Below are 12432 nucleotides of genomic sequence, written 5' to 3'. Positions count from 1 at the left end.
CCCCACAGCCTCAGGAAAAACATCCCATCTTACCTTCAACCTCCCAGCTCTTGGCGGTAAATGGAATGTACAGTAATCAGTGAAAAGTAATGTGGAAAGTGGACATCGTCAACAAGCTCAAACTCACTTATAAAAAATAAATAAATTCAGGTTACAGAGAGCCAGCGCTTGTAAAACTTTTTTTTCGGGCGCAGTTAACTGATTTTGGGAATGGCTTTTTCTCTGAGGGTGGGGACAGCAGCGAACATCCGAGATCGAAGCGCTGGTCTGGACTGTCGTTTGGCACGTCAGTCCGCTGTCCATTTCAAACTGCCACAGAAAGAGTTCCTTCTAGAGCAGGAACTGTTCGTCACCTTTCAGAGGATTAAAATGGGCTCTAGAAATTAATATTGCCGAATTAGGCATTTAGCAGAGAACAAGTCATATTAGAGTACTGTATTACACCTATGATGTGCACTAATTAGGATGTGCTAAGTGTGAATCTGATTATCATTATCTGTTAGGTATTATTAGTAGCATTCGTAGTGTATGATATTATTATCACTTTTTCATTAATGAATAAATTTAATAAAAATGTCATATCATAAAAATGATACTGCTATCTCAGACTGTATGTCCAACAGTCCAGGTATATGTTTCAGTTTAGTCTGAATGATATTTTTTCCATCTTTATAGGTTTCAAATAATAAGATGTGACGTCAGTGGTTTGACAGTGGTGACTGAATCCAGTGGATGTTTATTGTGCCATTAGGTTTGGGTTTGATGTTATCTTTGACACATTACGTCTCCCTGTAACCGCTTTTCTTCTTTGCTTTTATCCTAAAATACACTGAAATTGAAGCGCAAACTTGAACTGACACTTTTAAAACATCAAGTTGAAATCCTTTGTAAGTCTTAACAGATGAATCGTAAATGTTTTTTTGTTTTTTTTGCAGTCAGTCCTGTGAGCATAACAGGTAATTTGTCAAAATTTCAAACCTTTTCTGCACTTATAAAAGGGACTATGAAAGAAGCTGATGTCAGCAGGGATGGTTTTTATTACCTGAGGATTTCAGGCCTACCACTGCCTGCTGTTCTTAACACATACGTTCTTTTGTCCTGTTGAGCCTGGAAAAGGCCATAACAACTGTTTCGATCCAAAATGATGATAGCACAACGGCAGCCTGTTATTATTGTGACAATGATGGATCAATCACAGCTCCATGTGAGAAAAAAAAGGCTAAAGTGATGGCATATTTGCACCTATTAAAGTGTTTCTCCTTCGGTGAACGTTACTGCATGACTCTGGCGAGTTCCAGCACAATCCACAGTCTAAATATTTCCGTTCAATTGCAATTTTCTATGGCCATGAGAAACTGAAGAGGTGCTTGTGTGTGTGCTTGCGTACATGTGTGTGTGTGCGTGTGTGAGTGCGAGTGTGCGTGTGCTTGCGTACGTGTGTGAGTGCGAGTGCGAGTGTGTGTGTGTGAGGGTATGCATGCGTTTATGAGCGTGCACACTTAAGTTTGTGCATGCATGTGTGTATGTATGTAAGTGTATGTGTGGATGTGTGTGAGTGTTAGGGTATGCACTTATGAGGGAGCATACCTAAGTTTGTGCGCGTATATGTGAGTGTACACTCACCGGCCACTTTATTAGGTACACCTTGCTAGTACCCGGTGTGGTCTTCTGCTGCTGTAGCCCATCTGCTTCAAGGTTCAACGTGTTGTGCGTTCAGAGATGCTCTTCTGCATACCTCGGTTGTAACAAGTGGTTATTTGAGTTACTGTTGCCTTTCTATCAGCTCGAACCAGTCTGGCCATTCTCCTCTGACCTCTGTCATCAACAAGGCATTTTCGCCAGAGAACTGCCGCTCACCTGATATTTTCTTTTTTCGGACTATTCTCTGTAAACCCTAGAGATGGTTCTGCGTGAAAATCCCAGTAGATCAGCGGTTTCTGAAATACTCAAACAAGCCCGTCTGGCACCAACAACCATGCCACGTTCAAAGTCACTTAAATCACCTTTCTTCCCCATTCTGATGCTTGGCTTGAACTTCAGCAGGTTGTCCTGACCATGTCTACATGCCTAAATGCATTGAGTTGCTGCCACGTGATTGGCTGATTAGATATTTGCGTTAACGAACAGTTGAACAGGTGTACCTAATAAAGTGACCGGTGAGTGAGTGTGTGTGTGTGTGTGTGTGTGTGTGTGTGTGTGTGTGTGTGTGGGTGGGTGGGAGGGCTGAATACACATAAGGGCACAGATCACAGTATAATTCATCCCAGCTAAGTTTTAGAAATGCCAGTACAGTCTATTTAAGACACTGTACACGTCCATCACCCATGTAAATAAACAAATAAATCCCAACAGCTCCACGACTCTCAGCAGCTCCACGATTGCTGTGTACATTCATGTGTTTGTTTTCCTTACCAGATCCAGAGCACAACCCCGACAGCTGTAATCTCTCCATGTACTGCAGGAGCTATACGCTAGAGCAGCAAATGTTCTGGTGAATGAATATTTTAAACAAACACAGCAAACATTAGAGCTGGCCTCATAAGCAAGATGGAATATTTATAGGACATTATGCGGCAAGGTGCGGTACTCATAAGCCTCACACACCCACACACAGACACACACATGCACATGCACACACAAACACACACAAACACACACACACACAAACACACACAGACAGACACACACACATTCACACACACACGCACAGACAGATACACACACACAAGCACACACACTGACACACGCACACACACATTCACACACACACATACACACACACACATATTCACACACCCACACACAGACAGACACACACGCACAGACAGATACACACGCACACACAAACACACACACACAGACAGACACACACACATTCGCACGCACAGACAGATACACACGCACACACACACAGACACACACACACACATATACACACACGCACAGACAGATACACACACACACACAAACACACACACAGACACACACACACACACACATATACACACACGCAATCACACACACAGACAGACACACACATTCACACACTCACACACATATACACACATGCACAGACAGATACACGCACACACACTGACACACGCACACACACATACAGACATACACACACACAGACACAACACAGACAGACACATACATATACACACACGCACGCGCACACATACACACACACACAGACACAACACAGACAGACACAGACAGACTCCCACACACACACATGCGTGTGCATGGGTTCGTGATGTGAGTTTCTGGGGTGCGGTGCTTGAATGCGATTGTCAGTTTGACAGGAGAAATATTTGAAAGACTTTTCTTTTCAATGTATTTTTCTCTCTTCTCCTTCTGTGAGTTGCTTGGTACCAAAGATGGTGCCAAAGGTGCCACTCTGACCAGCTCGTTATAACCCCTGCTTTTTCTTTGTTTTGTGATTAATCCTCTTTTGAGCGGCATTAATGCGTTTTTTGTGGGTACGCAAAAAGAACTACAAAAAAACAAGTCAAATGTTATTTATGTGGAACACATAAAACTGTGGGCCTTTTGCTTGTGTATAAGATCATTATTGTAAACCCAGCCCTGAAATTAAGGGGTAATCTCCTCACCCCCTCGCCCCTTAGTCTCCTAACTTTAAACCCTCATAATGCTTCACCCTTCCATTACTTCCACTGGGCACTACTTAAGCAGCATCATTAACACATATCTTTAATGTTTAAAAGATTACCTTCATAAATCATGGCCCTAATCACGAGGAACAACATATTCCAGATCAGGAAACAAGACGTGAATGAAAATCAGTTAAAAATGAAAATAATGACTGAACCCTCCCTTCTTTCCCTCAAAAAAAAAGAAAGCTATAAAAATATTGTATATGTAGACATTTCTGAATGTACATACTGCCATTGTATGCCAAGCAGGCTTTTCACAGTTGTAAGATGAGTTACCTTATTCAGCCTTTGTGTATTTCTAATGGTTATCTGTCCTGTATTTTCATCTTAAGGGGATGGTGTTCTTAAAGATATTTCTAGTGTCATTGCAAATTCCCAAAACCCTGTTGGGTTCCCAAAGATAACCCCCCCTCCCCCCTCCTATGTTTTGAAATGAACAGTATGTTTGAACTGAAAACAGAATTGATGCTGTTCTTTAACAAGGAGACAGGAGCTCAATACATTCACAAAGGCATAAGAGTGGAAATACACAAGACACGTAGAGAGAAAGAACACACGACACACACACGCATTCACAAAAATGAGAGCGAGGCCACGCAACACACATTCAGCAGGACAATGACTGCACACTCACAAAGAGAGACAGAATGCTGAAGGTTACCCGAACTGAACTGCTTAGTTACCTCAAAGCGGGTGACTGCTCGTGCATAGGTGTGCGTGCTGAATTGGAAGTCAGTAGTTCTACTAAACAGCTGATGCATTATGTGAAGCGTGTTTCAAAAAACACACACACACAGGCACAAACATACACACACACACACACACACACACATACTCAGAGAGGCACACGCCTACATGCACAGGAATCATCAAACGATCTAAGAAAGGGGGAAAAGTTGTGTTTCTATCCGAGAACAATCTTACACAGCTTTCTTTTTGTAATTTTTTTTTTCATGCTAAAATCATGCGGCCAATTTGTTGATGTAAGTGACCTGAACTCCGTGGTTTGATATCTTATTTTAAAAAAGAAAAGAAAAACAGAGTAGAGATAAGATCAGACAGAGCTGAGGACAGACAGTTTTAGCTGTAGAACTGTTTAGATTTAATGCAAAAGCTTCTTTTTTTTTTTACAAATACAGTACTAACAAACTTCTGTTAATTTTAATCAGTTAGTCTAGTTGAGAGTTAGAATAGCTAAGCGTACTTGAACCTCAATGTTTCTGTACCTGTATTTTATACCTGTACATTACCTGTACTAAATACCTAATTTAGTATATTTGTTTTGTGAAAGCTAGCATAGCCAGCTTAACTGTTTAAATAGTTCCTAGCTTCTGTATAAACTCTAACTCTATGACTAACCTCATACTAAGTCTTAGTGCTGTTCTAATGAAGGTTATTGTGCTGTTGTTGTTATTTTTTTGACTCTTTTTCTTATTTTCCTTCAGACCAGAGGGGGCGCTCTCAGTGCTTTACTAATGCTTTTTCTCCCCCTGCCCTTCTCTCTTTTTCATCCTAGGAGGTGAATTAGTGTTGCCCATAATTACAGTGGACTCCCTAGACCCCCCGTCCGTCGCCACCCGTTACCCCGTAATCCCCCCTCCCCCCACCTACCGCCCCTTCCTGACCTTGCTCGAGACCACCAAAGAGTCCCTGACGCTGGCCACTGCCCGCCCCCCCTGCCCCCTGGATCAGGAGGACTGTGAGGACCCCATCGAGGTGTCGGCTTTCGGGTCGGGGGAGATGACCGAGTCCGACGACGAGGACTATTACAAAAACTCCCCCCTCGACACCGACAGGACGGTCCTGCCCCCCCCGCCGGCGGTGGCGGCGGAGGGCGGGGCTCTGAACCCCCGCGGCGACCGTCACTTCTCCAGGCCTCCCCAGTCCCACCGCCCTTCCTCCTCCTCCTCCTCCTCCTCCTCCACCCCGACCGCCAACCCCGACCAGCTCCCCCACCTAAAGCCGGGCGCCGGCGGCAACATCCCCGCGGGCAAAATGAACACCCGCGACCAGGTGCTGCTGCCGCCCGCCGCCCCCTCCCACGAGCCGGACCACGGGGGGCGGCACCGGCACGCGCCCGGCGTAACCTACCCACCCGATTTCCGCAATCTGCCCACAGCCAACCCCACGTCGCCGGGGGAGCGGGGCCCGCCGGGGGCGGTGGAGGTGATCCCAGAGTCCAGCAGCACCACGGGCATGGTGGTGGGCATCGTGGCGGCCGCCGCCCTCTGCATCCTCATCCTCCTCTACGCCATGTACAAGTACCGCAACCGCGACGAGGGCTCCTACCAGGTGGACCAGACGCGCAACTACATCAGCAACTCGGCCTCGCAGAGCAACGGCGCCGTCGTCAAGGAGAAACCGCCGGGCACCGTCAAGACCACCACCAAGAACAAGAAGAACAAGGACAAGGAGTACTACGTCTGAGACCCACCAAAGGGGGTGGGGGTGGGGGGAGAGGAGGGATGCAGGGTTTTTTTGGGGGGTTTTTGATTTTTATTTTTATTTTTATTTTTGAGGGGGGGATGGATTTCATTCCCGACTCAGCTCAACCTCAAGCCATGTTTCAGGGTCTCCTGACAGCCATTACCCCCTTCTTCTTCGATGGACGAGGCTTTGGGACAGAGCAACCTTTTTCGCCTGGAGCTCCTCCTGTCCTCCCCTCACGCTCTCCCTCCCCTCCTCAGTTGACTTCAGCGGAAAGAGAGAATAGAGTGAAGTAGAGCAGAATGCTTCTCATTTTTTTCTTTCTTCTTGTCTAATCATCAGCGAAGAACAACTGAACTCTCGATTCTTGCCGTCCTTCCTTTTCCTTCATCCTCATCCCATTATCATCTCCACTTGTAGCGTTTGGTTTGGTCTATTTAATTATTATCTTGGGGGCAGAAAAAAAGGTCCTTGCAGTGTTACATTTTTGTACTACACTCGAGGTGGCTGCTAAACGTCACCCTGGCTCTGTCTGAGCTCAGTAATGGTTCGGTTGTGTGTTGAAGGATTGAGCTCCGTGTGTGGGAGACCCTGGTAGTTTCAGCTTACACAGTGAGGGACAGTTCAGAGAAGAGACCACACTAGTGTACCACAGGGGGGTTCCTGAGTCTTCAGCGGGGCTGTTAAACGAGAGGCCGCTGGAGACAGGGGCCAACCCAGCGCAAGCCGAAGAGAAGGCAACCGTGGGCACTGCAAGCCGACATAACAGGGTTAAAGCTGTGTGTGTAGCATTGTGAAACCCCACCACCAGCTACACCTGTCTGCCTTCTCCTTCAAATCCTGCCTCCCTCCATCCTCCATCTCTCCCTCTCTTTCGCTCTCTCTCAGTCGCTCTCCTACTCTCACTTTCTCTCTCTCTCTCTGACTCATTGTCATTCTCTCCCTTCCTCTCTGCTCGTTTTTTCTTCTCCCCACCATGCTGGTCTCCATCCTTTCTTTTTCTCTTCCTCCATGGTGCTAATGCAACATTATCCAGCCGCAGTTTCAAGCATGTGGTGTTCATTTACTGCAAGAGGGGGAACAAGCTGAACATCGAGCGACCTGAAAACAGACGTAGAACAATGCAGTAGTATGTTCAGCGACCGAATTCTCCGCGCCAAACTGGTTGTTTTGGGGGCTATTTTTGTTTGTCTCTCGTGAGCTTTGGGGATCCAACAATATCGACCTGCCGCTGAGTCCAGCAGGAAGACTGGTCTGGACTTTCAGAGCAGAACTGTCGACATTGAAAAAAACCTGCAACAGCAAAGCGATTTGCTCTATATAAATATATATATGTAAATATATATAGAACTTTCAGAAATCTATGGACTCCACAAAAAGATTGCAAGGAAGTAGGACTGAAAATATATGTGTGTTTGTATCAGCTTATTGACAAACAAACATAAAAAGACTTCTGTCAGGCAAGCCCCCCCCCCTTCTCCCCCCCCATACATCCAAATACAGAAACAGACCCGCAAAGGCAGCAGCCATATTCTTGAGTACCTGCTGATGAAGACAAAGAATTAAAGAAACAGGTTTTGGGGTCTTCCTTCTTTTTTTTTTGCCTTTTGCAAGTCATTTTTTTGGGGGAGTGAGCCTTAGGGGCATCAGTGGGAGTACAGTTGTCTCGTGTTCAGACATCGCCTCGTCGCCTCTTACTTCAGAGAGGTCACCAGAGGAACTTCCTGTGGAGAACAGGAAATGGAAATGTTTCCACCCATCGTGAACAGAACTCTAGTATTCCTATTCTTTTCTTGACTACATGAACTGAAACTGTTCCATGACCAGAAGAAAAAGAAAAAAAAAACATTAAAAAAAAGTTTGTGAAATGTCTAGATATTTGACCCTCACCCCCATCATTAAGAATAGTGTTTTATCCCCTGTTGCTACCCCCTGTTTGAGAAAATAAGACGGTCAGACTGGGGAAAGGCAATTTGTATGTTCATTTTTCGTAATTGAATGACGTGGTTTGGGTTTTAAAAAATAAATAAATAAATGACCATAAATGTTTTTCATCTTCGGCGGCATGAGAGGGGTTCTCTCCGCAACACCTCATCAAAACTCCTGACACCATCTGTGTCATTTCTGTGATGACTACTTCCGTTGCATTTCCACGAGGACATAACTGATTGTAAGTATGTGAATCCATTCCAGAGAAACCAACGGGGAGGCAGTTTCATATATATTTTTCCCTTTTGTTTCAGATATATTTTTAATGACATTTATTTATACAGGAGTAAAAGCAGCCCAGTACTACAAGGGCAGCTGTGGTCATCCGGTTTTTAAATTTTGGTTCATTGCTTTTTTTAATCATTTATTTTTATATATTTTAACAAACTGTGCAAAACATTGGCTGCTCCCAGTATATTCCTGTTCTTATTAAATGTTACTGTAACTTGTTACCGTGAGATGAATCTAATTATGTGTACATTAACAGAGGGTAAATACAATTGGTTATATACTTCTTACATTCTGTGTGCTGTGGTTTCTTAAAGACAGTGTAGATTGTCACCTAAAGTTTTTTAAAATGTGGAAATCAATCCATGCATTTAGCCAAAATTTACATTCTGGTTACTGTGACTCCAGCTATTTAACATCATTACAATTGTATTAGTTTTACTAGTTTTTGCAGAGCAATGTCAATAAAGTGAAACTGCCTTCCACATTAGTGAATATTTTACATCCGTTCAGCAGGATCAGTTATAAAAATAAGACCTAAATGGCTTTCCCCTGAAGTCAGGTCGGTCTGTACAATGTCATTCCAAAAGAATTATGAGCCACACAAACAGACGTCCAGAATCACGCCAAAACATCAGTAATACGCCATGGCACTGTTTAGAGGACTGAATATTAATATAATGTGGAAAATTTACAAGCGAATCAACTGAATGAAGAATTTCCAATACCATTTCAGAGAAAAGAGGCTTGACTTAAATGTCATGACACTGTTTACAGGACGCAATATTAATTTAATGTGGACAATTGATAAGCAATTCAGCTGAAGGTCTTGAAATACCATTTCTAAGAGAGGCTTGCGGGGTAGTGTCGTACACACAAAGGACGCTCCTAAACCCCATCGACCGAACAGGACCACGGTAGGATTCGGTTGCTTGTTGTTGGACCTCGTTGTTGTTTAAGACTCTTGTACTCCTCACCCGCTCACATCCCTGATCAATACTCAGTTAATCTCATCTGTTTTCCTGCTTAGCAAACAAGCTCATTCAAGGGCAACATGCAAAGGTCATATTTTTTCCCAGCATCCTTTTTTGCAGTGGGGATATTTCCCTGAAGCTCTGCCAGTTAAACACCGTCTGCAGAAACGCTCTGCCTTGGAACACAATCTGCTACACTGCTATGACAAAGGCTTTGTTACCCTGCAGTATTACTGTACAGCACGTAGCTGACATTTTATACTGTGCATACCTTATCAAAGTTTGATGATACATATTTCAAAGAAGCTCACAGGGCATTCTGGGATTGAGGAGGAGAAATGATGGAGTGCCGTCCAATAAAAATCCCTTAAAAAGGTTCCCTCGGAAGGGGGTGGTGAATAACTGTTTTTTCCTCTGGGCTGCGCAAGCTCATGAAGTTAACCAGAGTATATACACTACAAGAGCAACAGAGACAGTGGAATAAAATGGAGCATAATGCACTGTAAAATGAAGCTTTGCAATTATCCAGGATTGATTATACGAAACTGGCTGTATTGTTCCTACTTCTCCAGGAGTGTAGCATGTTACATGGCAGCACATTCTGGGTTAATATTCATATTCACTAGAATAACAGTTCCCAAATATATTAACCTCAACACCCCCAAAAACAACCACTGTAAAAATCTCAATAAAATGGTTGGCAACATTAATTCAACTACAGGCTGCAATGCAGTTATTGTTTAACACACTAGTCCAGTATGTGTAGAACCGAATGACATATACTATGGATCTATATCAGGCAGGTTTTTAATACAATATGAATATGCAGCAAATTGAAAAATTAAATATATTATTGCCAATGATTATCAACCAGTCATTTAATGCAAAGGAGATTTTACCTGAAAGCTGAAAACATATAATTTATTAAATACAGATATACGTGTTCATGGCTGCAAGGACACACGTGCTGCATGGGTTTGGTATATCACAGGCAGAATGTTCAGTCATTTTCCATGGACTGTACTACCTGAGCTGGGGTGTGGACGACACAAACTGAACATACCAACACAAAAGCTCCTGAGCTCGCGATAAGGAAGACCTTCAGGCTGAGCAGAATTGCCACAGGATTTAGGCCGATTACTGCGGATTTCTCTGGTTCATGTTAAGGAGAGCAATGCAAGAGAATTATGTCTTTTCAGGCAGCTCGGTGAATGATACAAAGTCCCATTCATATTAAAATCTATGAGTCATGAATAATGTGTTGTGTTCTGACTGAAAAATAAGAGACCATTTATGAATATAAGATACATCATTATTCAATGATTGGACATATATGTGACACTGGTTTCAAGAAACTAATGTCATTATTGTCTGTACTCTCATATGTAAGAGTAATACATAAAATCATTAACAATGAACAGTAGGCATACTGTCACAAGGGAATATGAGATTTACTGTATGTGTTTCTGATGATGATCATTATTATGTAAATAAATATGAAAATATTCAAATCTTTCAGTATTGTGCAACTCCAGTAACAATGCCAAGCATGCAATATCATCATTTTTAAAAATAACTTGTTTATGTTAATTTAAGCATCAATAGCTGGTATTAAGATTCAAATATTGGTGTGTATGTCTCATCTTAAAAGTGCATATTGTAACCGTAGATGGAATTTTTTGGTTTCCTATTTGGCCAGGTCTCCCCCTGGTCTAATTTACTCACATATTATTAATGCTGAATGATGACATTTGCGTCACTGTTACGTGAATATAGTCCACCGGCTGCAGCGGTATTATTCTCATGATGTTTTGGGAAGCAACAATGTACACGCACCTGGAATTATAAATGGGCATCCCATTTTCCTGTGATGACCTACATCTGCTTCTCTCCTCAAGATCCGTGACCCCCTGCTTATCGCCCAGGAGGTGGCTGTGCGCCTCTCCTTCTCCTCACCTCCAGATGTAATTATCTGTAATTTTATTAACGAGAAGGCTTCCCTGCGGGGTTCGACTCAGCCTCTGTTCCCGCGTGAGACACGGGGCTGGGGGGGGGGGGGGGGACGCACTTTGATTCCGCGCCCCGGGCGACACGGCGGGGTGAACACGCACCGCCGCTGCGTTTCCGAGCGCCTGATCTCTGATCTCCCTGTCTCCGCCCTGCATGGGCTTTCAGGAGCAGCCTGGGTCATTACATCCTGCATTTAAGAAGGCGAAAGGATGCAATGATTTTCTGGACACGTGAAAGGACTAGTCCTACAGGGAAAACCGTGAGCAAACACATTGGTACTGTTATGGATTGTATGTATGACTGTTTACTATTCTGACTGTATCGCCATTGTCCATAGCAAGTTAAACCACTATTATGATATGACCCTGACGGTCACTACTGGCCTTTCCTACAATAACTGCCTCATGATTGGGTCATTCTTGTAGCTGGGCTCCTTTCCTGTATCTGGGGTAAAATTTATCTCCATCTTTAGAAATTGGGTTAATCACATCCACTGAGGAGGGGTCACAGCAGGCAGAGTATCCCAGGGTATATAGCTAGCTCCATTGTGAAGGTCTTTGCATGTATCTCGTCACAGACATATATCACATACAGTAGGGCCAGACGTACCTCAAGTGAGCCAAACGCGTTGTATTCTGGAATCTTACTGGCACACATGTACATGAAATAAATTGACTAGTTTGACTGTTTTTTTTTTTTTTTTAACCTATTCTCAACTGGTATCCAGCCTATTAGTTACCTTGATAGCAAAGTAACCACTATTAAATACCTGACTTATGTACCCTGACTGTACACCTCTGTGCCTGTTTAACTCAGTATCAATAACCTTGTCTCAGCCAATCAACTGATATCATCCAAGACGCCACTGCCCACTTCTTAAATACTCTACGTCTCGATGTGAAAGATTAGCCAGTACTTCCCTCCTGCTCGTAACTTAAAGGTTAATGTGGCTTTAACTGCACAGGCTACATTTATGTCTATAAAATTTAGAAGATGTAGAAGGATGGGGTTCAATTTGAGTCTTTGGCTGCCAGCAGGCTTAGAGCAGGAGTTCTTTCTTTCTCTCTCTCTCTCTCTCTCTCACACTCTCTCTCTCTCTCTCTGATTTTGAGATCAGCATGGCG

General features: G+C 43.6%; 1 protein-coding gene across 8 annotated transcripts in view; it reads left to right on the top strand.

The window, feature by feature from the left end:
- The window catches only part of LOC135263563 (neurexin-2-beta-like), a 655607-nt gene extending 646993 nt beyond the window's left edge, over positions 1-8614 (top strand). For 6 of the 8 annotated variants that reach the window (XM_064351746.1, XM_064351747.1, XM_064351749.1 and 3 more), the window contains one exon: positions 5197-8614. In XM_064351746.1, coding sequence (XP_064207816.1) covers positions 5197-6107 — 911 coding nt within the window. In that variant the 3' untranslated portion in view covers positions 6108-8614. The remainder of the gene's footprint in view (positions 1-5196) is intronic. The other 2 variants (XM_064351753.1, XM_064351752.1) reach the window with 1 other exon arrangement.
- The last annotated feature ends 3818 nt before the right edge of the window (positions 8615-12432 follow it).

This window comes from Anguilla rostrata, chromosome 9, assembly GCF_018555375.3.
Source record: "Anguilla rostrata isolate EN2019 chromosome 9, ASM1855537v3, whole genome shotgun sequence".
NCBI classification, from domain to species: domain Eukaryota; kingdom Metazoa; phylum Chordata; class Actinopteri; order Anguilliformes; family Anguillidae; genus Anguilla; species Anguilla rostrata.
This window is presented reverse-complemented; position numbering and strand designations above follow the sequence as displayed.